At 45.2% G+C, this 26,406-nt stretch overlaps 1 protein-coding gene and 1 pseudogene across 1 annotated transcript; both read right to left on the reverse strand.

Moving 5' to 3' along the window:
* Nucleotides 1–11,832: 11,832 nt before the first annotated feature.
* LOC132223326 (uncharacterized) lies at nucleotides 11,833–16,433 on the reverse strand. Its single transcript, XM_059678559.1, is given in 2 exon segments — nucleotides 11,833–11,870; nucleotides 11,873–16,433. Coding segments are annotated over 2 exon segments (4,437 nt in total). The 5' UTR covers nucleotides 16,272–16,433.
* A 6,384-nt stretch (nucleotides 16,434–22,817) lies between these two features.
* Nucleotides 22,818–25,530, reverse strand: LOC132223611 (farnesyl pyrophosphate synthase-like; annotated as a pseudogene).
* Nucleotides 25,531–26,406: the final 876 nt, after the last annotated feature.

Consider the following 26,406-nt stretch of genomic DNA (forward strand, 5'->3'; position numbering starts at 1 on the left):
TATATGAAGAATGACATAGCTGAAATAAAGAACACCCTGAAAGGATTCAACAGTAGACTAGAAGAAGCTGAGAACTGAATTAGGAAATTTCAAAACACGGTAGAATAAAACACCCATTCAGAGCAGCAAATGAAAAAAATAAAATAAAAGCAGAATGGGAATCTATGGGAGCTTTGCAATAATATGAAATGTAACAATTGCATCATAGGAGTACCAGAAGGAAAAGACTCTGGAAATGAACAGAGAACCTGTTTAAAGAAATAATGGCAGAAACTTTCCTTAACCTGGTGAAAGAAAAAGTTATTCAAGTTCAGGAAACACAGAGTCTCAATCAAGATGAACCCAAAGGCCCACACCTAGGCACATCATAATTAAAATGGCAAACATTAAAGACACAGAAGTAATCTTAAAGGTTGCAAGAAAGAGAAAGTTACCTACAAGGGAGCTCCCAATAGACCGTTAGCTTATTTCTTAATAGAAACACTTCAGACCAGATGGGAGTGGCCTGAAGTATACAAAGTAATGAAAAGCAAAGGGCTGAACCCAAGACTACTGTATCCAGGGAGGATTTCATTTAAAATTGAAGGTAAAATAAAAAAACTTTCCAGACAAAAAAAGGGGGGGGAAGTATAGAAGTACATTACCACCAAACCAGCAATGCAAGAAATGTTAAAGGAACTGCTTTAAGAAGAAAAGGAGAGAGAGAGAGGGGATCATAGGCATAAAGAAAATAACAATGGCAATAAATAAATAGTTGTCAATAATAACTTTAAATGGAAATGGCTTAAATGCTCCAGTCAAAAGACATAGGGTAGCTGAATGGATAAGAAAACATGACCCATATATATGCTGTCTACAAGAGACCCACCTCAGCACAAAAGATTCACACAGACTGACAGTGAATGGATGGAAAAAAAATTTCCAGGCAAATGGAAATTAAAAATATATTGGGGTAGAAACACTCATATCTGAGAAAATACACTTCAAAATGAAGGCCATAAGCAGAGGACAATGAAGGCCATGTCATCATAACAAATGGCTAGATACAATAAGAGTATGTAACTCTGGTAAATATATATACACCCAATATAGGAGCACACAAATTATTAACATTTCTAGAGGATTTTAAGTGAGAGATAGACAGGAAGATCACAGTAAGGGTCTTTAACACTCTACTAATATCACTGGATAGATCTTAAAAATCAATTAAAAAAACAGCTATCCTAAATGACACAATAGATCAGATGGAATTAATTGACATTTTTAGAACATTTCAATGCAAAATTGCACAATATACATTCTTCTGAAGTACACATGGATCATTCTCAAAGATAGATCACATGTTAAAACACAAACTAAATCTCTACAAGTTCAAGAAGATTGAAGTCATATCAAGCAACTTCTCAGATCAGAACAGCATGAAATGAGAAATTAACTGCAATAAAAACACTCAAAAACATTCAAAGCATGGAGGCTAAATAGCATATTATTTAACAATTAATGAGTTAACAAATAGATCAAGGAAGAAATTAAAAACATCCTCGTGCCAATTAAAAATGAGCACTCAACAACCCAAAATCTGTGGGACACAGAGAAAGCAGTCCATAGCAAAAACAAGAAAAAATTCTAATAAACTATCTAACCCTACAACTTAAAGAATTAGAAGGAGAAAAACAAAAACCCAGAGAAAGTAGAAGGAAGGAAATAATGAATATCATAGCAGAAATAAATGACATAGAGACTAAAAAAATGATTCAAAAGATCAATGAAATCAAGAGCTGGTTCTTTGAAAAGATAAACACGTTTAATGAACCACTAGTCAGATTCATTAACAAACAAAGAGAGAGGACTCAAATGAACAAAATCAGAAATGAAAGAGGTGAAGCAAAAATTGTCCTTTCAGAAATACAAAGGATCTTTAAAAATTTTCTGTGAACAACTATATTCCAACAAGCTGGATAACCTGTACAAAATGGACATATTTCTGGAAAAATACAATCTTCCAAAGCTCAATCAGGAAGAATCAGAAAACCTGAATAGGGTGATAACTACTGATTAAATTTAAGCAATAATCAAAAAACTCCCAGCAAACAAAAGCCCTGGTCTGGACAGCTTCACAGAAAATTTTTACCAAACATTAAGAGGAACTAAAACTTATCCTCCTCAAACTATTCCAAAAAATAAAGGAGGAAGAAACACTTCTAAGCTCTTTAAATGAGATCAGCATTACTCTAATTCCAAAACTAGATAAAGGCACTACGAAGAAAGAAAATTACAGGCCAATAAGCCCTGGTGGACATAGATGCTAAAATTCTCAACAAAATTTTATCATATCAGATCCAGCAATACATAAAAAGACCATACACCATGATTAAGTGGGATGTATTCTGGGGATGCAAGGCTGGTACAATATTCACAAATCAATAATCATGATATATCACATAAACAAATTGAAAGAAAAAAGTCACACGATCAAATCAACAGATGCAGAAAAAGCAGTCAGCAAAATCTAACACCCTTTATTTCATAAAAACTCTCAGCAAAGTGGAAATAGAGGGGTCATACCTCAACATAATAAAGGCCATATTTGACCAATCTACCACCAACATCATACTCAAAGGGCAATAACTAAAACAATTTCCACTAAAGAACAGGAAAAAAACAGGAATTTCCACTTTCGCCACTCTTATTCATCATAGTTCTGGAAATCCTAGACAGTGATCAGACAAGAAGAAAAACTTAAAGGCATGCAAATTGGAAGGGAGGAAGTAAAACTGTCATTATTCACCACTTACATGATATTGTACATAGTAAACCCTAGAGACTCCACCAAAAATTATTAGATTTAATAAATAAATTATTAGATTTAATAAATGAATTATTAGATTTAATAAATGAATTCAACAATGTAGCAGAATACAAATTTAATACCCAGAAATCAATGGCATTTTTATACACCAATAATGAACTCTTAGAAGGAGAAACTAAAAAAAAATCCCATATACCATTGCAACAAAAAAATTAAGACACTAAGGAATAAACTTAACCAAGGATTTAAAAGACCTAAGGAAAGGACATCACCTTTTAAAAAGAGATACACGAATATATAAACAAGTTGAAGAATATACTGTGTTCATGGATTGCTAGAATCAACATCATCAATATGTCTACACTATCCAAAGCAATCTATAGATTTAATGCAATTCCTATTAAAAAAAAAACAACAACAACAAATGGCATGTTTCACAGATTAAGAACAAACACTCCAAATATTTATTTGGAATTTAAAGAAAAGACCCTGCATAGCTGCAGCAATCTGGAGAAAGAAGAAGGAAGTTGGGGAGATCACAACACAAGGTATCAGGTTGTACTAAAAAGCAACTGCAATCACGACAGCCTGGTAGAGGCACAAAAATAGGCATATAGATCAATAGAACAGAACAGAGAACTCAGAAATCGAACCAAGCCATTATGCCAAATTAATATTTGACAAAGGAGACAAGAGCATACAGTGGAATAAAGATAGTCTCTTCAATAAATGGTGTTGGGAAAAATGGACAGATGCATGCAAAAAAATGAAATTAGACCACCAACTTACCACATAGAGAAGAACAAGCTCAAAATGGATAAAATACTTAAATGTAAGCCAAAAAAGCATAAAAATCTTAGAAGAAACTATAGGCAGCAAAATCTTATACATCTCTTATAGCAATATGTTTGCCAATGCATCTCCTAGGTCAAAGGAAACTAAGAAAAAAATAAACAAATGGGACTACATCAAAATAAAAAGCTTCTGCACAGCAAAAGAAACCATCAACAAAAAGAAAGGGGAGCCCATTGTATAGGAGAACGTATTTGCCAATGATAAATCTGATAATGGGTTAATATCCAAAATATATAAGGAACTCATACACCTTAACAAAAGGATGACGAACAACCCAATTAAAGATGGGCAAAATACCTAAATATACACTTCTCAAAGGGGACATACAGATGGCCAAGAGACATGAAAAAATGCTCAAAGTCACTTATCATCTGAGAGATGCAAATCAAAACAACAATGACTATAACCTCAATCCTGTCAGAATGGCTATCATCAACAAATCAACAAATGACAAGTGCTGATGAGGATGTGGAGAAAAGGGAACCCTAGTACACTGCTGGTGGGAATGCAAACTGGTGCAGCCATTATAGAAAACAGTATGGAGTTTCCTCAAAAAATTAAAAATGAAACTCCCATTTGACCCAGTGATCCCACTTCTAGGAATATATCCTAAGAATTTGGAAACACCAACCAGAAAGAATATATGCATAGCAGCTCAATTTACAATAGCTATGATTTGGAAATAGCCTAAGTGCTCATCAGTAGATGAGTAGATAAAAAAAGCTGTGGTACATTTACACCATGGATTACTATGCAGCAGTAAAAAAAGAAGGCTCTCTTACCCTTTGAGACAGAATGGAGGGACCTGGAGAGTATCATGCTAAGCGCAAGAAACCAGTCAGTGAAAGATAAGAATCACATGGTCTCACTCATTTTTTGGAATCTAATGAACAAACTGATTAATAAAATAAATTCAGGGGCATAGAAGCATGGAACAGATTGACGAATCTCAGTGGAAAGGCAAGGGTGGGGATTGGGGGGAGAGATTAACAGGGGAATTTATATGCATATATGCATAGCACATGAACACAGACAATCCTGTGGTGAAGGCCTGAGAGGGGCATGTACAGAGTGGAGGGAGTCAATGGGGGGCGGTAGGGGGAGGGTACATCTGTAATACTTTCAAGAGTAAAGATAAATTTAAAAAATAAATAAAAACAATAAAAGTACTTTATTTTTACCCAAGATATAAAATAAATTTCATGAAGGATATAATAATAAACAAATAAATGTGTAATTTAGACAAATATCCTTTATAAAATAATTAATAATGTAGGTGAACCACCCTCAAAGAAGGGAACATAATTCCCCATATTTTTTTTTTGTTTTTAATCCTCACCTGAGGATATTTTTCCCATTGATTTTTATAGAGAGTGGAAGGGATAGGGAGAGACAGAGAGAAACACTGATGTGAGAGAGACATGCCTCCTGCATACCCTTGACCAGGACAGGAGCCTGCAACCAAGGTACATGCCCTTGACCAGAATTAAATCCAGGACTCTTCAATCTGCGGGCCAATGTTCTATTCACTGGGCTAGGTTCCCCATTCTTAAAATATATATATATATATATATTCATTGATTTCAGATAGAGGAAAGGAGAGGGTCAGCCAGATAGAAACATCAATTATGAGAGAGACTCACTGATGGGCTGCCTCCTTCACACCCTCTCCTGGGGATTAATCCCTCAACCCAGGCATGTGCCCTGACTGGGAATCAAACTGTGACCTCCTGGTACATGGGTCAATGCTCAACCACTGAGCAACATTGGCTGGGGAAATTCCCTCTTTTTCAGCTGTGCATAGTGAATTCCTTCCTACAAGTACAATATGAAAATAGAAAGAAAGAATAACTTCACATTGGAGATACTTAAACAAACATTACCTCTGCCAGGTAATATAGGTTAACATTAACAATGATAAGCAAACTAGAAAAAAAGGAATTTATATAAACACTAAAGGCCCAGTGTACGAAATTCGTGCCTGGTCTGCACCATCTCCAATCTGGGACCACTTGGGGGTGTCCGACTGCCAGTTTAGGCCTGATACCACAATCTGGGACTGCTAGCTCCTAACCGCTCACCTGCCTGCCTACCTGATTGCCCCTAACAACTTCTGCCTGCCAGCTCAATTGCCCCCAACTACCCTCCCCTGCTGACCTGGTTGCCCTCAACTGCCCTCCCCTGCCAGACATCTTGTGGCAACCATTTGTAATGTGAGGGTGGCCATCTTATGTGACGAGAGGGTTCTGTGCAAGGGTGTGAGGGTGCAAGGGACACCTAGGCTTTTATTGTATAGATCAGGGGTCCTCAAACTTTTTAAACAGGGGGCCAGTTCACTGTCCCTCAGATCGTTGGAGGGCAGGAATATAGTTTAAAAAAAAACTATGAACAAATTCCTATGCACACTGCACATATCTTATTTTGAAGTAAAAAAACAAAACAGGAACAAATACAATATTTGTATTTGCATGTGGCCCGCGGGCCGTAGTTTGAGGACCCCTGGTATAGATAACATAGTCCATATATGACAGGCCCACAGTGGACAGCATACCCAATGTTAAATGAATGAATGCTTTCCCTCTAAGATCAGGAACAAGAAAAAAAGTTTGCTTTTCCCACTCCTATTTAATGTAATACTCCAAGTCATCACTAGAGCATTCAAATTGCATATGAAGAAGAAAACTCTCTCTGACCAAAGGTAAAATGATCTTAGGTTTAGAAAACAGTACATATTCCACAAAAATCTCTTAGAACTAAAAAGCAAATAAATAAGCAAAGTTGTAGAACACAACAAAAATCAATACTCAAAATTCAATATATGTCTATACACTAATATAGAACAATGTAAAATAAAGAACAATTTCATTTATAATAGAATGTCAAAAATAATAAAATAATAACTTGAAATAAATGTAACAAAGGCAAAAGTCTTGTATACTGAAAGCTAAAAAAAGTGTTACTGAAAGAAGACACAAGTAAAAGGAAAGATAATCCTTGTGCTTGTATTGGAAACAATATAATTAAGATAACAGTGCATACTACCCAAAATGATTTACAGATTCAATATAATGTCTATCAAAATCCCAAGTAAGTTTTTTTTGCAGCAATATATGAATTCATCCTAAAATTTATATGTAATCTAAAAGGACCCTAAATAGGCTATACAATCTTGGAGAAGTAAAAAAGAAGAAAAAAAAAGGTAAGTTTTTTTCATTAGATTTATTGGGGTGACATTGTTTAATAAGATTATATAGGTTCCAAGTGTCCAATGCTATGATGCATCATCTGTATATTGCATTGTGTGCCCAGCACTCTAAGTCTTTTCCTGTCACCATATATTTGACCCCCTATATCTTTTTCTACCCCTAGACCTCCCTTTCCTCTGGTAATCATCATACTATTGTCTGTGATTATGAGTTTCTGCTTGCTTAGAACAAAGTTAAATAGCTTAAATCTAGCATTATCAAAGACCTTGTCCTTTTCAATGAATAGGGAAGTTGGGAGTGACCAAGATTGATCAAATTCAGTCAATCCATATGTTTGGGACTGAAAACAAGTAAGAACTCTTCTGTAGCCCAATTAATGAGTAAATGGTACAATTTATTTATTAGCTAGAATCCTTAACTCTACCCTACATATTAGTGTTTAGTTTATAAAATATGATTACATCTCAAACAGTATGATGGCAGAACAAACACTTTATGAGATATATGGGTGCATATTTATTATTATAACTGTGTTTATAATTTAAAAATTGGAAGCCAGAACAATGTAAAAAATAACAGTCAGTAGTTTTAAGTTTCCTGATTTCAAAACATTATGAAACTACAGCTATCAAAACATAATAGTACTGGCATAAAGACAGATTTATAAAACAATAAAATAGCATAGAGAGCCCAGAAAATACATGCACATGTGCATAGGAAAAAAATGCAATATAATAAACAAATAAAGTTAATGTTAATATATCTCTGAGCTTTCTGATAAGGTAATATTAGATTCAGAGGTCTTCTGTATGCCTAAAAGAACTGCCATTTTAATCATAATCAAACATTATTGCAATTCATGTTTTTACAAATATATTTTTATTGATGTAATAGAGAAAGGGAGAGAGAGATAAAAACATCAGTGATGAATGAGAATCATTGATCAACTTCATCCTATACACCCCACACTGGGAATTGAGCCTGAAACCCAGGCATGTGCCCTGACCTGGAATCTAATTGTGAACTCCTGGTTCACAGGTTGATGCTCAACCACTGAGCCATGATGGCCGGGCTCATCCTACATAATAAAAGGATAATATGCAAACAACCTGTCACTATGATGCACACTGACCACTAAGGGGCAGACACTCAGTGCAGGAGCTGCACCCTGGTGGTCAGTGCACTCCCACAGGGGGAGAGCCACTCAGCCAGAAGCCAGGATCATGGCTGGTGAGCACAGCGGTGGTGGTGGGAGCCTCTCCTGCTTCCTTGGCAGGGCTAAGGATGTCCGACATCCACCAAGGGCTCCTGGACTGTGAGAGGGTGCAGGCCAGGCTGAGGGACCCCCCCACCGAGTGCACGAATTTCATGCAATGGGCCTTTAGTATTTTGATAAATCATTAATCATTTAAAGTTTTTACTCAGTTCACTACTGACACCAACTAATTATAAAATACTTTGGATAACAAATTTCAGAAATGCTGTTTTGCTGTTTCTGTTTTGATTTGCAGTTTTATGGTGAAGAAAAGCATAAAATATTTTAAATGTTTTTTTATTGAAAAACACATACAGTGGAGCCTTGACTTACGAGTTTAATTCGTTCCAAGACCGAGCTCGTTAAGGAGCTCGTTAATTCAAATTACTCTGTCAACTCAATGCAAAAAATCAGCCGAGAGACAGCTGGTATCTCAAAAAACTCGTTAGTCGGGACACTCGTAAGTCAAGGCCCCACTATATATCTGCTTATGTATATATGTGTGTATATGTTTATGTACACATAAACATACATGTACAGATAAAATGTATGCATATATATATTTATATTATAACACTAGAGGCCCAGTGCACAAAAATTTGTGATCTGGGGGTGTAAGGCCCTAAGACCCCCGGAGAGTCCGGCGGAGGAGGCGACGACCCCAAGTCAAACGCAGAGACCGAAACTTGATGCAAAAGCAAGAGGTTCTTTATTACAAGCGCAGCGCAGGGGCTCTCAGGCAGGCAGACAACAACACAAGGGAAGTGCTGGCTGACTGGAGCCCTGAGCAATTGCAGAGCAGGAGTTTATAAAGGCAAAAACCACACGCAGGTGGCCAGGGAAACAGGGAATGGGGTTAACAGTTAACTCATAACTCATCTCTTACAGGGACAGGCCTTTGTTATTAGTTGACTCATTTCCTAGGGGGTCAGGGTGGTCTGGTATGCGCAGACCGATCCCAGGGAGCGATAAGATAGCTATGCTATGACCAAACCAGGGCACCAGAGCTTTACGGGAAGGGTCAGTTGAGACACAGGAGGGGGGAGGTCTTCTCTTTAATCTTACATTAACCAGAGCTTACTGGAAAAGTTGGTTAAGGGAAAAGGGAGGTTTCAGCGGCCTTACATTCCCCCCTTTTCTTTTGGAGAGTTCCAATCATGGAACTAGAGGTCCTTCGTCTAGGGGTACAGTTTGATACCGTTGCTGAAGGACCATCACCTGGACCGCACTGATCCGATCCCGGATGAAGGCGATTAGGTGATTTAATATGCACGGCCCGAATGTTAACAGGAGGAGTAGAATAATTAGGGGCCCTAACAGTGAGGATATTAGGGTTGTGAACCAAGGTGAGCTGTTAAACCAACTTTCAAACCAGCCCTGTTTGGCTTCTCGCTCTCTTTTGCGAGTCTCTAACCTTTCCCTAAGTTTTGACATGGAATCCTTTATCACCCCTGAATGATCAGCATAGAAACAGCATTGTTCTTTGAGGGCTGCACACAGCCCTCCCTCCTTTAAGAACAGGAGATCAAGACCCCTCCTATTTTGTAGGACTACCTCAGACAGGGAGGTCAGAGACTCCTCAAGTTTGGTAATGGAGTGCTCTATATGTTTGAGGTCTTCATCTATAGCAGCTCTGAGTTCTTCAGTGTAAGTGGGGCCTTTAATGAGGGCTGTCGCCCCTGTCCCAACTCCTGCCGCGACCCCCAAACCCAAGAGAGCGGCTAAGGTCAGTGACACAAGTTCCCGCTTATCTCGATGGGAGGGAGGATAGAAGTCAAATTCCTTTTCAAACGCATTCGCTTGATAATACATGATTCTGGGGACTAACTGGACAAGGATGCAATAATCTTGAGAGCGGTTGAAGGCCTGGGCTGCTAAACACGGTGTAAGCCCTGTACTACAGGCCCACCATCCCCCTGTCGGGGGCACTAAGTAATAGCTTGCGGGAGAAGGGTATGCTAAGTTCTCGCTGCAGAGATGCTGGCGGTCTTTTGGCACTTGTCCTATACATGTGCCTTGCCCCGAGACCTCAGTAAGGGTCAGCTTCCCCTGCTGTCCCCATGAACAATGGTCGTGGCTTGTGGTGTTGGTATAGTTTCCCCGGAAGGCTATTCCTTCATAGTAGGGGGGCCTTATAGTTAAGCAGAGCCAGCAAGACTCAGTTAGGTTAGACCTGGACATATTTAAAGAACTAAAGGCCCCCTCCACTAAGCCTAACAGTCTCTGACCAGAGTTTACCTCCGGGTCTATGGGGCTGGCCAGTTCCTCCCAGGAGGCTGGGCTGGTCTCTGCCACTGGAGTAGTGGTAAAAGGCTTTCCTTTCGTGGGGAGCTGCCGGCTGGACAAGACGGGGTTGGGACCTACTGCAACTGGTGGTCTGTAATCGTCTACATCTAATTTTATCTTAAAAAGGAAGCCATCATATTTCCGGGTCTTATCATACAACCGTAGCCCCCATGTTAGTCCCCAGCGCCATTTGTTTAGCTCATATGACCGGCCAGCTGGGGTAAAAGAGATATTTAGAGTATTAATCCATCCCCTATGACCGGAGGATTTGCTCTTATTTCTCTGAACTTGGATGAGATCCCATGCAGGGGGCTCTTTGATCCAATATGCAGTACCAGTTGTCTCACACCCCCATTCTGCACAAAAGTATTCATGTTCAGATCCACAATTTTTCCCGTGTCCCTGCCTATCTTTGGGGCACACATAGAATTGGGACTCCGAAAGAGCCTCTCGGGCTTCGGAATAACTGCAGAGTCTAGGATAGCCATCTTTTCCCTTTCCTATGTAAGTTCGGGACTCTACACCTGACTTGGTTTCCTCTACCGATTCATATGGGAGGTCCCATAGTCTATGTCCGGCTGCCATGGCACAGAGGTCCGGCGTTAGGTCCGGCCACCATGTCCCTTTAGGTGCAATATTGGTGATTGACCAAGCCGTCTGCCCAGTATGGGGGGACAGCACCCTCCAGGTTAGTCTCTTTGGGGCATGGGGGTTGCTACTTATCAGTGGCAGGCTCAGCAAGAGGAGGAGGGCGGTGGTGAATCCGCAGCTTGAGAGGGTTGTCAGTTTTCTCCACAGTCCATCCATGGCCGTCATCATCTGGTGGAGGTGCTCGCTTAACGTGGGAGGCGTGGATCCAAGCGGCTACGCCGTCTACCTTGACCGCTGTCGGGGTTGTCAGCAATACCAGATGGGGTCCTTTCCACCTCGGCTCGAGATTAGCAGCTCGATGGCGTCTGATGTAGACGAAGTCTCCGACCTGGAACTGGTGGGGGACCTGCAACTCCCCCGGTTGGTAGAGGGCAGCCAGGGGAGTCCACACCTCCTTCTGGACAGTCTCGAGGGCCTTCAGCCTGGCAAGCAGGGATTGAGGGGTGTGAGTATCTGTGGGCACAGACCAAGGGTCAGCGGCTAGGGGCGGAGGGGCCCCAAACAGAACCTCGAATGGTGTCACCCCCAAGGGGCCTGGGGTGTTTCGCGCGCGGAAAAGGGCAAAGGGAAGGAGGACCGTCCAGTCCGCCACGCCAGTCTCTAAGGATAATTTAGTCATAGCCTCTTTTAATGTCCTATTCATTCTTTCTACCTGACCTGAACTCTGGGGCCTGTAAGCACAATGCAATTTCCAATCCGCCCCTAGTATCTTGGCCATTCCCTGACTTACCTGGGCAACGAAAGCCTGACCGTTGTCTGATCCAATTACCTTAGGAATTCCAAACCGCGGAAAGATGTCTTCTAAGATCTTCTTGGCGACCACGGTTGCAGTTTCTCTTTTGGTAGGGAAGGCTTCTACCCAACCTGAGAAGGTATCTATGAAAACTAAGAGATATTTATAACCGTATCGGGCGGGCTTCACCTCTGTAAAATCTACCTCCCAGTAACTCCCGGGCCGGTCTCCCCTGAGTCTCTGTCCGGTCCCGACCTGGGATGAATGTATGTTCACCAGCTGACACGCCTTGCATTGCTTAACTACTTCTTCTGAAAGGCGATCAAGTCCTTTGACATAGTGTCCAGTTTCCCGGCTGGTGGAGCTGAGGTGTTTGGCCCCCAGGTGAGTAAGGCGGTGCAGTTGTTGGAGGTAGGCAGTGGCTGCCTCCCTTGGTACTACCATCTTTTCCCTTGTGGTCCTCCACACCCCGAGTTTGTCCTTATGGTACTTTTCTGGCCTTTTAAGCAGGTCTTCTTCCTCCTCTAGGGTGTAGTGGAGGGTCTCTGGCTGTGGTACCGCGGGACCAGCAGCGAGGGCGAGTAGCCGGGGTCCGAGAGCTGCCTGTCTCGCCTCGGCGTCCGCTTTCCTGTTGCCTATAGCTATTTCCGAGGTCCCTTTCTGGTGCCCGGGACAATGAATGATAGCTACTTCCCGAGGGGCATGGACGGCTTCTAGGAGGTCGAGGATTTCCTTTTTATTCTTAATCTCCTTTCCTGCTGAAGTGAGGAGACCTCTCTGACGGTATATGGCCCCGTGCACATGAGCAGTGGCAAAAGCATAACGACTGTCAGTATAAATATTGGCCCGGCTGCTCTCTGCCAGCCTGAGAGCCTGTGTCAGGGCAATTAATTCGGCCTTCTGGGCCGAAGTCCCTTCGGGCAAGCTACTAGCCCAAATAGTCCGGTCCTTGCTGACCACAGCCGCTCCCGCCACCCTCTTACCTTCATGGAGGTAGCTGCTTCCGTCCGTGAACCAGGTGAGTTGAGGCTCCGGCAAGGGAGAATCTCTGAGGTCTCTCCTCGGCCCTGTTTCCTCTGCCAGAATGTCACGGCATGAGTGTAGGACTTCTTTGCTCTCAGGATTTACTTCCGGTAGTAGGGTTGCTGGGTTGAGAACTACCGGAGCCCCGAAGTGGATTCGATCTTCATTTAGCAGGAGACTCTGGTAGTGAGTCATCCGAGCGTTGGATAGCCACCGGTCTGGTGGCTGCCGAATAACACTCTTGAGAGTGTGTGGGGCCACCACAGTCAGTTTCTGCCCCAGGGTAAGTTTGTCCGCATCTCTTACGAGCAGGGCAGTAGCTGCAATTGCTCTCAAGCAGCCTGGCCACCCTCTAGCCACTGGGTCTAGTCTCTTGGATAAATAGGCTACCGGCCTCTTCCAGGGGCCTAAAGTTTGAGTTAGGACCCCTCTGGCTACCCCTTTCCTCTCATCTATGAACAGGGTAAAGGGTTTGGCCACGTCTGGTAAGGCCAATGCCGGGGCCGAGAGAAGAGCCTTTTTAATGTTGTCAAAGGCTTTCTGATGAGTCTCCCCCCATTCAAAGGGGTTCCCTTGCTTTGTCAGCGGGTAGAGGGGCTCCGCCAAGGTTGCAAAACCCGGAATCCAGAGGCGGCAGAATCCAGCTGTCCCCAGGAACTCGCGTACCTGCCGGGGGGTCTGTGGCCTGGGAATCTGGGTGACTGTGCTTTTTCGGGCTTCAGTGAGCCACCTCTTTCCCCCCTCTAGTGCGTACCCTAAATAGGTTACTCTCCGCTGACATATCTGGGCTTTCTTGGCCGAGACCCGGTATCCTAAGCGGGAGAGCTCTAAGAGCAAAGCACCGGTACCTGCTTTACAGTCCTCCTTAGTAGCTCCCGCGAGGAGAAGGTCATCTACGTACTGGAGAAGGGTGATTTGCGGGTGGTCAGCGCGGAAAGCAGCCAGGTCTTGATGAAGTGCCTCATCGAAGATGGTGGGGGAATTTTTGAATCCCTGGGGAAGTCGGGTCCAAGTCAGCTGCCCTGTCATCCCCGAATCTGGGTCTCTCCATTCGAAAGCGAAAATGCTCTGACTGGCAGGATGCAGTCGCAAGCAGAAGAAGGCATCTTTTAAATCTAAAACTGAATACCACACATGGGACGGAGGGATAGAGTTCAAGAGATTGTAAGGATTGGGGACCGTGGGATGAATATCCTGTACCCTCTTGTTGACTTCTCTTAAGTCCTGCACCGGTCGGTAGTCATCAGTTCCAGGTTTCTTTACCGGGAAGAGTGGGGTGTTCCACGGGGAGTGGCACTTAACGAGGACCCCTAGGTGTAGGAGGCGTTGGACATGAACTTTGATTCCCTTCCAGGCTTCTTTGGCCATGGGATACTGCCGTACTGCAATCGGGGTTGCAGTGGACTTAAGCTCTACCATTACGGGGGGCCGTTTGGTAGCTAAGCCCATCCCTGCGGTTTCAGCCCAAGCCTCAGGGTATTGCTGTAACCACTCCGCTATCCCCTCGTCCTCTCGGACGTTATTCTCAAACAGCCGATGCTCATCTTCGAGCTGAAGTGTCAAGAGGGTAATTGGCTCCCCATGTTGGGTCAGGGTAGGCCCCTTGGGGGTGAAAGTGATCTGAGCCCCCATTTTAGTTAACAAGTCTCTCCCCAGAAGGGGGGCTGGGCACTCGGGTATTACCAAGAAGGAATGAGTCACTCTTCCCGTGCCTAGATCTACTGTCCGGGTGGTGGTCCAGGAGTATTGCTCATTTCCCGTTGCCCCTATCACCCAGGAGGTCTTCTGGGAGACTGGTCCTAGCGGTTTCTTAAGAACTGAATATTGGGCCCCTGTGTCCACCAGGAAGTTAACAGGCTTCCCCTCCACCTTAAGAGTTACCCTAGGCTCGGGGAGGGGGTCCGAGCCCCGACTTCTTCAATCACTATCTTCCTGGAGTGCCAGCGCCTTCTTCGCTAGTCTCTTTGGGCACTCCAGCTTCCAATGTCCTTCTTCCTTGCAATAAGCACATTGATTCTTCCTTAACGGTGGCCTGTTGCCCAGGGCCCCTGCCTGCCTTCCTTTTCCTCTCTCCTGTGGCTTACTCCCTTCTATTGCTGCGGCCAAGATACGGGTTAGTCTTTGCTCTTCCCTTTTTTCCTTTCTCTCCTCCTTTTCCTCTCTCTCTCTCTCCTTCCACTGCTCCTTCTCCTCCTCGGTCTCCCTCTTGTGGTACACTTTCTCTGCCTCCTTAACTAAATCTTGGAGGGTAAAGTCCTGCAACCCCTCAAGTCTCTGCAGCTTTTTCTTAATATCTAGCGCTGACTGCCCTATGAAGGCCATAGCTACCAAGGCCCTCTGTCCCTCCGAGGTGGGGTCAAATGGGGTGTACCGTCTGAACGCCTCCATTAATCACTCGAGAAAAACAGAAGGCGGTTCAGTGGGCCCCTGGATGACCTCTCTTACCTTAGCCAAATTCGTGGGGCGCCGAGCCGCCCCTCTGAGGCCGGCCACTAGAGTCTGGCGGTAGACCTTCAGGTGCTCCCTACCTTCTGCCGTGTTGAAGTCCCAGTCCGGCCTGGCCAAAGGAAAGGCCGCATCCACCAAATGAGGGAGTAGAGTTGGCCGGCCATCGGGGCCGGGGGCGTTCTTCCGGGCCTCCAAAAGAATCCGCTCCCTTTCCTCTGTAGTAAAGAGAGTCTGGAGAAGCTGCTGACAGTCGTCCCAAGTGGGCTGGTGAGAGAACATAAGGGATTCAACCAGCCCCGTCAGACGCTGGGGATCCTCTGAAAAGGGAGGGTGGTTAGTTTTCCAGTTATAGAGGTCTGCCGAGGAGAAGGGCCAGTATTGGAGTGGCTGAAGCGGAGCCGTTTCCTCATCGTCCCCGCGAGAGGGCGGAGGCCCGTATGGTCGGAGGGGGCAGGCTACAGTCGAATCCGGAGACGCGGGATGTCTCCTCTGACTCCGGGTTCCCTGAGCCGGTCCCTCTGCCAGAGGAGCGGGGGGAGGCGCTGAGGGCTCTGGTCTCTCCGGCGGCTCTGGTTGGAGAGGAGTGGGGTAAGGGGGAGGGGAGTCCAAGAGGAGAAGATCGGTTTGAGAGTCAGCCAGGGGACGTTTCGTCTGTTCTGCAGGAGGGGCCTGGGCCACGAGAACCCGGAAGGTTCCGGACGTCAGCCAGGGTTTCAGCCAAGAGGGAGGGTTTTGGACCAGGTCCTGCCAGACGACAATATACGGCTGCTGGTCTGGATGGCCCGCCGGGCCTGATTGGAACACCTTGTTCTTTACTGCAAAAATAATAGACAGATCAAAAGTCCCATCCGCTGGCCATCCCACGCCTAGGGCTGGCCAGTCGGATGAACAGAAAGTTTGCCAAGGACCCTTCTTGACACTGACGGAAAGGTTGAGTCCCCGACTCCGGACATCCGTCCAGTGTGCCACTGTAAGAGAAAGAGGGGTGTTGCTTCCTTGGCCCATGTTACCTGGATGGGAGAGGAGGAGTAAAAGACAAAAACAAAGAACAAACAATGACGCGACAAGACACCGGATCCACAAGAATTTACCCAGATACAGAACGGCCGCTGAGGGATGATATCCCTCCCTGATGCTAGTCCGGCCGGACACGCGAGTGCCTGTTGCCGGACAGCCAGAACCAGAAGTGACCAAGACCTCCTCTTGGTCACCACCCGTTCCTGGGGCGTCCCCCAGGGTGACAGTTTTTCTGGCCGAAGCCCCTTCGACCAGAGGAGCCGACTCCTTACGGAGCCGACAACCTGTCTTCCTGAAAAACCGAAACTAAGAACGAACAAAGGACAAGACAAACACTGAACGACTCCGGAGTCTGCTTACCTCCAAGACCGATCCCAGCGCTTGAAGGGGGTCGCCTAATCCCGGACGAGCCCCCAAATGTAAGGCCCTAAGACCCCCGGAGAGTCCGGCGGAGGAGGCGACGACCCCAAGTCAAATGCAGAGACCGAAACTTGATGCAAAAGCAAGAGGTTCTTTATTACAAGCGCAGCGCAGGGGCTCTCAGGCAGGCAGACAACAACACAAGGGAAGTGCTGGCTGACTGGAGCCCTGAGCAATTGCAGAGCAGGAGTTTATAAAGGCAAAAACCACACGCAGGTGGCCAGGGAAACAGGGAATGGGGTTAACAGTTAACTCATAACTCATCTCTTACAGGGACAGGCCTTTGTTATTAGTTGACTCATTTCCTAGGGGGTCAGGGTGGTCTGGTATGCGCAGACCGATCCCAGGGAGTGATAAGATAGCTATGCTATGACCAAACCAGGGCACCAGAGCTTTACGGGAAGGGTCAGTTGAGACACAGGAGGGGGGAGGTCTTCTCTTTAATCTTACATTAACCAGAGCTTACTGGAAAAGTTGGTTAAGGGAAAAGGGAGGTTTCAGCAGCCTTACAGGGGGGCAGGGGGGGGTTCCATCAGACCGGCCTGCGCACTCTCCCAGTCTGGGACCCCTTGGGAGATAACAACCTGCTGGCTTAGGCCTGCTCCTAGGTGGCAGAGGGCAGGCCCAATCCCTAGGTGCAGCCCCTGGTTGGGCTCAGAGCAGGGCTGATTGGGGAGTTAGGGCGCCACCCCCTGTCATGCACAGAGCAGGGCATATTGGGAGGTTGCGATGCCACCCTCAGTCAAGCTCAGGGTAGGGCCAATTGGGAGGGGGGGCACCGCCCCCTGTCACACTCAAGGCAGAGTCAATGGGGAGGTTGTGGCGCCACCCCCTGTCACGCACAGAGCAGGGCCCATCAGGGGGTTGAGGAGCTCCCCCCTGTCACACACTGAGCAGGGCCCATCAGGGGGTTGAGGAGCTCCCCCCTGTCACTCACAGAGTAGGGCCAATAGGGGAGTTGGGGCACTGCCCCCTGTCACACACAGAGCAGGGAGGATCAGGGAGTTGGGGCGCCGCCACTCTCACACTCAGGGCAGGGCTGATGGGGAGGTTATGGCTCTACCCCATCACACACAGAGCAGGGCACGTGGGGTGCGGGGGTTGGGGCGCCGCACCCTGTCACACACAGAGCCTCAGAGTGATAAGGGGTTGGGGAGCTCCCCCCTATCAGGCACAGAGCAGGGCTGATCAGGGGGTTGGGGCGCCTTCACCTGTCATGAACAGAGCATGGCCGATAGGGAGGTTGTGGCCCCTCCCCCTGTCACACACAGAGCCTCAGGGTGATCAGGGGGTTTGGGCGCTTACCCCTGTCACACTGATCCCAGTGCCGGGAGGCCTCTCAGCTCCACTGATCCCAGTGCTGGGAAGCATATTACCCTTTTACTATATAGAATAGAGGCCTGGTGCATGGGTGGGGGCTGGCTGGTTTGCCCTGAAGGGTGTCCTGGATCAGGGTGGGAGTCCCCACTGGGGTGCCTGGCCAGCCTGGATGAGGGGATGATGGCTGTTTGCAGCTGGTCACACACCGTTCAAGGTGGGGGTCCCCACTGGGGTGCCTGGCCAGTCTGGGTGAGGGGCTGAGGGTTGTTTTCAGGCTGGGACTGAAGCTCCCAACTGCTCCTTTTTTTCTTTTTATTTTTTTATTCTGGGCCAGCTTTAGCTCTGAGGCTCCAGCTCTTAGGCCTTTGCTCCTGAAAGCAGGTATCTGGTTTGTTTGGGTTCTACAATCGAAACTCTGTATCAACTCCAGCTCCCTGAAAGCAGGTTTCTGGGAATTTGTTTAGTGTCTATATTTGTTACAATGTTTGAAACGGCAGGCGGGGAACGTTGGAGTCCTCCATCACTGAAGCAAGCAAGCCTCATGTTAGTTTCAAGCTGCCTGGCTGCCGGCTGCCATCTTGGCTGGCAGTTAATTTGCATATTGTCCTGATTAGCCAATGGGAAGGGTAGCGGTCGTATGCCAATTACCATGTTTCTCTTTTATTAGTGTAGATGCTTATATATGCTTTTGTATTTATGTATGTATATCCTATATAATAAAAGAGAAACATGGTAATTGGCATATGACCGCTACCCTTCCCATTGGCTAATCAGGGCAATATGCAAATTGACTGCCAGCCAAGATGGCAGCCGGCAGCCAGGCAGCTTGAAACTAACATGAGGCTTGCTTGCTTCAGTGACGGAGGACTCCAACGTTCCCCGCCTGCTGCTGCAGGCCTCTGAGCCTGCAGTTTCAAACATTGTAACAAATATAGACGCCCAGAAACCAGCTTTCAGCCAGCTGGGATCTCAGAGCTGGAGTTGATACAGAGTTTCGAGAACCGAAACAAACCAGATACCTGCTTTCAGGAGTGGAGGCCAAAGAGCTGGAGCCTCAGAGCTAAAGCTGGCCCAGAATAAAAAAAGAAAAAAAGGAGCAGTTGGGAGCTTCAGTCTCAGCCTGAAAACAGCCCTCAGCCCCTCACCCAGACTGGCCAGGCACCCCAGTGGGGACCCCTACCCTGAAGGGTGTGTGACCAGCTGCAAACAGCCATCATCCCCTCATCCAGGCTGGCCAGGCACCCCAGTGGGGACCCCCACCCTGATTCACGACACCCTTCAGGGCAAATCAGCTAGCCCCACCCATGCACCAGGCCTCTATTCTATATAGTAAAAGGGTAATATGCCTCCCAGCACAGGGATCAGCGGAGCTGAGAGGCCTCCAGGCACCGGGATCAGTGTGACGGGGGCAGCGCCCAAACCCCCTGATTGCCCTGCGGCTCTGTGTGTGACAGGGGGCAGGGCCACAACCTCTCTATCGGCCCTGCTCTGTTCATGACAGGGGAAGGCGCCCCAACCTCCTTATCAGCCCTGCTCTGTGGGTGATAGAGGGTGGCGCCCCAACCGCCCCCCCCACGGGCCCTGCTCTGTGTGTGATGGGGTAGAGCCATAACATCCCCATCAGCCCTGCCCTGAGTGTGACAGTGGCGGCGCCCCAATCCCCTGATCAGCCCTGCTCTGTGGGTGATTGAGGGCGGCGCCCCAACCCCCTGATCCGCCCTGCTCTGTGTGTGACAGGGGACGGTGCCCCAACTCCCCTATTGGCCCTACTCTGTGAGTGACAGGGGGGAGCTCCTCAACCCCCTGTTGGGCCCTGCTCAGTGTGTGACAGGGGGGAGCTCCTCAACCCCCTGATGGGCCCTGCTCTGTGCGTGACAGGGGGTGGCGCCACAACCTCCCCATCGACTCTGCCTTGAGTGTGACAGGGGGCGGTGCCCCCCCCCAATCGGCCCTACCCTGAGCATGTCTGAGGGTGGCATAGCAACCTCCCTATCTACCCTGCTCTGTGCATGACAGGGGGCGGCACCCCAACTCCCCAATCGGCCCTGCTCTGAGCCCGACCAGGGGCTGCACCTAGGGATTAGGCCTGCCCTCTGCCACCCGGGAGCAGGCCTAAGCCAGCAGGTCATTATCTCCCGAGGGGTCCCAGACTGGGAGAGGGCACAGGCTGGGCTGAGGGACCCCCTCTCCCCCCAGAATGCACAAATTTTTGTGCACCGGGCCTCTACTATATATTATATACTTCAATATATATATATATATATATATATATATATATATATATATATATATATACACACACACACATATATATATACACACATATATATATACACAACTATATACTCTCTAGATTTGCTTTTATGTAAGATACTAGAGGCCCAGTGCACAACGTTCTTGCACTTGGGGGGGGGGATCCCTCAGTCCATCTGTACCTGCTTTCAGTCTGGGAGCCCTTGGGGGATGTCTGACTGATGACTTGTGCCCACTCCCCATGGGCCTAAGCCATCAGTTGGAGGCAGTGCCGAGGAGGCAGGAGAGGCTCCTGCCACTGCTGCTGTGCTCGCCAGCCATGAGTACAGCTTCTGGCTGAGCAGCGCTCCCCTGTGGGAACACACTGATCACCAGGGGGCAGCTTCTGCATTGAGCATCTGTCCCCTGGTGGTCAGTGCACATCTTAATGACTGGTCATTCTGCTGTTCAGTCAATTTCATATTAGCCTTTTATTATATAGGATTTCTGTGGGAAATATTTTCCATAACACCTTTAGAAACAATGAGAACCATTTCTTATGTATATTTCTCTTAATATGTAATACTAGAGGCCTGATGTACAAAATTCATGCAAGAGTAGGTCTTCCTTTCCCCAGCTTCCTGCACCAGCTTCCCTCCAGTACCTGGGACCTGGGCTTCCCTCTGGCTACCAACAGGCACCCAGAACCTGGGCTTCCCTCTGACTGCTGGCAGGCACCCGGGACCCGGGCTTCCCTCACAGCCCTGGCTTCATCCAGAAAGTCATCCAGTATAATTAGCATATTACTCTTTTATTATTATAGATTATTCTCTAAAAATTATAATGTGTTATTTATAAGGGCTGAGAAAGTGCTTTATCTAGATTAAAGAAATGATATTTGACTCTAGCCATAACTAGTACCAAAAAACAGGATGACTTAGAAATTAATTCTTACAATTCTAGAGGCTAGAATTTCAGAGTCAAGATAACAGCAGATCCAAGTCCCCTGTGACACCTAAAGAAGAAGCCTTCCTTTCCTCTTCCTAACTTCTATTGGTTTGCCTACAATCTTAGCTGTTCCTTCACTTGAAGCTGCTTGACTCTAATCTCTGCTTTCCTTGTAGCATGGTGTTCACACTCTGTCTTCAGATAACCTTCTAATAAAAACTTCAGTGCTACTGGAGTTGGTTGGTACCCAACCTACTCCAGCATCACCTCATCTTAAATAATTACAGATGCAAAAACTCTATTTTCAAATAAGGTGCCTTTCTGAAAAATATGTAGTTTGGACTTCAAAATATCTTATTTTTGGTGAGGGTGGGAGGTAAAAATTCAACACCAACATATATAATTACTAGAGGCCTGGTACATGAATTCATGCACCAGCGGGGTCCCTCAGCCTGGCCTGCGGGTTTGGACCGAAACTGGCTCTCCAACATCCCCCAAAGGGTCCCAGATTGCAAGAGGGTGCAGGCCAGGCTGTGGAACCCCACTGGTGCATGATTGGGGCTGGGGAAGAATGCGGGAGTTTAGCCAGCCAGGGAGGGGCCATGGGAGGGCTCTAGGGCATGTCCACCCATCAAAATCAGTCCCAGTGTCCAGACCACAGCAGCAAGCTAACCTACTGATCCGAGTGTCTGTGTACGTCATAGCGACTGGTTGTCAGTGTACATAATAGCGACTGGTTGACCAGTCAACTATCTGCCCCCTGGTGGTCAGTGCATGTCATAGCAAGCAGTTGAGCGGCCTTAGTATATCATTAGCATATTACGCTTTGACTGGTTGAATGGATGACTGGATGACTGGACACTTAGCATATTAGGCTTTTATTATATAGGATACTAGAGGCCCGGTGCACAAATTCGTGCACAGGTGGGGTTTCTCAGCCTGGCCAGTAATCGCAGCTGATCAAGTCCATCTATCCCAGTCACGATCAGGGATGATCGGGGCTGGCTGGCTGTGGGAGGTTGAGCATCTGCCCTCCAGTGGTCAGTGTGCATCACAGCGACTGGTCAACTGGTTGTTCAATAGACGGGTCTTAACAGTCTCTTAGGCTGTTAAGTATATTTATAGATACTGTGTGTGTCCAGAGGAATTGTTAAAATCAAGTTGCATGATGTTTTTAGCTTTTGTGGTAATATCTTGGGTTTAATAAAGTCACAGTTGTTACAGAAAGTAGCAGTCTCTTGCCCATGCCAATCCTATTTCCACCTCTTTATAGTTGACCTCTTTCACTTGTTTTAAGTGCTTATTTTATGTAATTATATATCTCATTAATATGCTCATAATTCTGCTTATAGATTTTTTAAAAAAATAATCTTATCTGCTTTTATTCCTTCCTTAAACGTTTATATAGCTCACATTTATTTCAGCGTTTAATATTAGAAATATTTGGAGATATTTTTGTGACCAGAAATATGACATAGAAACTTAACTCTTGTCTATATCAATTAGCCTATGGCAAAATTTTGTTGCAGTATCCAAGCACCTATGGATGATGTTCAGTGAGGAGTTGCTGTAATTTATTGAGAGAGCCCCCTCCTTGCTCTGGAAGTCTCTAGGTCATTTTTTCCTCTTGTAGATCTTATCTGCTAGCCTCAGGGAGATGCCTGGGGGCAGGAGCAAAGGGTACTTACTGCTCAATGAGACACATTAGGTGGCTGTAATTATCTTCCTCAAACTTCTTGAACACAGCCTGCAGATTCAGCTCCTCTAGAGTGCCTTCACCAGGGCTACCTTCTCAGGCTCTTTCTGCTCATAATTATCCTGCAGGATCTGATGCTGTTCCGTAAAGGCCCATTGCAAACACTGAACCACCAGCCAGATAGCTGCATTTGTTGTCCTGGATGTCAGTGCCAATCTTGTCCATACACTGGAGTCCCCAAAGAGGTCAAGGTAATCATACTGAATCTGAAAGCACTCTCCCATCTCCAGTAGGATCTCCTTGGCATTGTCAAGTTCCTTCTCCCCATTGATGCCTGCCATATACATGGCAGCAGCTATAGAAAGATAGAAAGAGCAGAAAGCTGTCTTATACTTGACAATAGATTTGTACCTCTTTTCAGTGTATCTGCCAAAATCCAAATTGCCTCCAGGGGCTGTGATGAGGTCTAGGATCTGTCCAATCTCATTCTGATAGAAACTCTGCAGGAAGAGGTTGATCAGGTTCAGGTAATAGGGATGCTCTCGGCAGTAGAGCTTCACCAGATGCTAGATACATGCTTACAGAAGCATAGCATCATTGATGGCATCCAACCTATGCCTGGCTTCTGATACCAGCAGGTGTGCCCTCATCAGGTGAGGGATGAATTCATAATGTCATCTGACACCAGAAAGAAAGCTTGACATAGTTCCACACACCAGCCCATAGGCAAGGGCCTTTGGAGACTATCAGCATCTTGCTTTCTTGGTTCCACCAGATCCTGGAATGCTATCAGCACTGTCATACCGCTCTGGTACTTTCCTCCAATGACATTGTACTCAAGGACCTCCTTGAGCTGGGCAATAGCATCTCCTGTATCTGGGTGTCCCATGTCATTCTCAGTTAGCACCTTGACAACCAGGGAAAAGTGCTGTTGTGATCTCTAAATAGCATTTCCCAATAATGGGAACCAGGGTTTCATAGTGAAATGGCTAAATAGAGGCATGTGGCAAAAAAAAGAATGATTCTGATATATTTTATTTTCCTTGTTTTTTGGAATGACATAAAAGACTATCGCAATCATGTCAAAAGAGCTCCAGAGCTAGCTGATAAACTATAAGTCAATTTTCACTTCAATAAAGGAAATAACTGCAATGAATCAAAACATGAAATGCATTAAAACTCATCCATTCAAAATTATACTTAGAAATGGAAACCCATAGATCACCTTGTGAGGATACTAACAAGCCAACTAATTATTTTTAAAACTGAAATAGAAAAAAAAGATAAAGTAGGCATTTATACTGCCCATTCTGTACAAACTATACCTCAGAATAACCAGATAGTTGACTTGAGAAATGTTTGTTTATTTATTTATTTATTTATTTATTTATTTATTTATTTATTTATATTATTGACAGTATTACAGATGTTCTCCATTACCCCCGCTTAGCAGCCCCCCTCTACCCAGTCCCTGTCCTACCCCAGGCTTTCACCACATCATTGTCTGTGTCCATAGGTTATGCATACATGCATATATGTTCTAGTTAATTACAATAGAACAAACGATATATTTAGATATCAACATTTTGCATATCAGATTACTTTTCAATCAGAATGCTTTTAATTAATTTATGCTCTCACTAGCTTTGAGTTATTTTATTTTAATTTACTTTAGTTTATTATTTTAATTAATCCTCTTCTGAGGATATGTTTTCACTGATTTTTTTTTTTTTTAAGAAAGAGGAGGGTGAGGGTGGAGGGAAAGAGAAACATTGATAGTTTGTGTCCTGTATGTGCCATAACCAGAAATTGATCCCACAACCTAGGTAAGTGCCCTGACCAGGAATTTAACTTGCCAACTTTGGGTATATGGGATGATGCTCCAACCAACAAAGCCACTTGGCCAGGGCCTAGTCTATCTTTTTGTTAAATTTATTAAAATGACATTAATTATTAAGTTTATATATGTCTCAAGTATATATTTCTATGATATATGATCTTAATATTGCATAATGAACCCAACACCCAAAGTCAAACCATCTTCTGTCACCATATATTTGACTGCCTTCACCCTTTGTTACACCTTATCCCTCTTCCTTCTGGTAACCACCATGTTGTCTGTGTCTATGAGCTTGTTTGTTTTTCTTGTTTGTTTATTTGTTGGTCTCAATTTTATAATCCCACATGTGAGTGCAATCATATAGTACTTATTTTTTTCTGTCTGACTTATTTTGCTTAGCATGATATTCTCAAGGTTCATCCATGTTGTTGCAAATGGCAATAGTTCAACTTTTCTTATGGCTGAGTAGTATTCCATTGTATATAGGTATTAAATCTTGTTTATCCAATTATCTATGGAAGGACACTCCCATGTCTTGGCCACCATGAATAATGCCACAATGAGCACAGTTGTGTATATGTGTTTGAGAATAAATGTTGGTAAATTTTGGGGGGTAGATACCTAGAGGAAGGGTTGCTGGGTCATATGATAACGATTTTTAATTTTTGAGGAACCTTCATACTTCATAGTGCCAGTACCAGTTTACATTGCCACCAGCAATGAATGAGTGTTTCTTCTTTTCCACAACTTCTCCAATACTTGTTACTACCTATCTTGTTGATAATAGCCATTCTAAGAAGTGTGAGGGGGTATCACATTGTAGATTTGATTTGCATTTCCCTAATAGCTGGTGAAGTTGAGAATCTTTTCAAATATCTGTTGGGTATTTATATGATTTTTGGGGAGAAGTGTCCCTTCAGGTCTTCTGCTTATTTTTAAAAAAATCATTATGTTTCATATGTCCACTTTTTACCCTCATTGAACCCTTCTAGACCATCGCCACCCTGCCCCAGGGCTTCACCACACTATTGTCTGTGTCCATGGGTTATGTATATATGCACATAAGTCTTTGGTTGATCTCTTCCCACTAACCCATCCTCCCCTACTCTCCCCCCGAATTTCCACACTCTGCTCCATGATTTCATGTCTCTGGATCCACTCCATTTATTAGTTTATTTTGTTACTTCGATTCCACATATGAGTGCAATTATGTGATATTTGTTTATCTTTGGCTGAATTATTTCACTTAGCTTGATACTATCCAGGTCCCTCAATGCTGTCTCAAAGGGTAAAAGATCCTTCTTTTTTACTGCTTCATAGTATTCCATGGTATAAATGTGCCATAGCTTTTATATCCACTCATCTACTGATGGGCACTTGGGCTGTTTCCAGATCTTAGCTATTGTAAATTGTACTTCTATGAAGATAGGGGTGCATATATTCTTTCTGATTGGTGTTTCTGGTTTCTTAGGATATATTCTTAGAAATAGGATCACTGGGTCAAAACAACTTGGGTACGAGCACAAAAACAGGCATATAGATCAATGGAAAATAACAGAGACTCCAAAATCTACCGAAGCCATTATGCTCAATTAATATTTGATAAAGGAGGCAAGAGCATTAAGTAAAGACTGTCTCTTCAGTAAATAGTGTTGGCAAAACTGGGC

This window comes from Myotis daubentonii, chromosome X (genome assembly GCF_963259705.1).
Source record: "Myotis daubentonii chromosome X, mMyoDau2.1, whole genome shotgun sequence".
NCBI classification, from domain to species: domain Eukaryota; kingdom Metazoa; phylum Chordata; class Mammalia; order Chiroptera; family Vespertilionidae; genus Myotis; species Myotis daubentonii.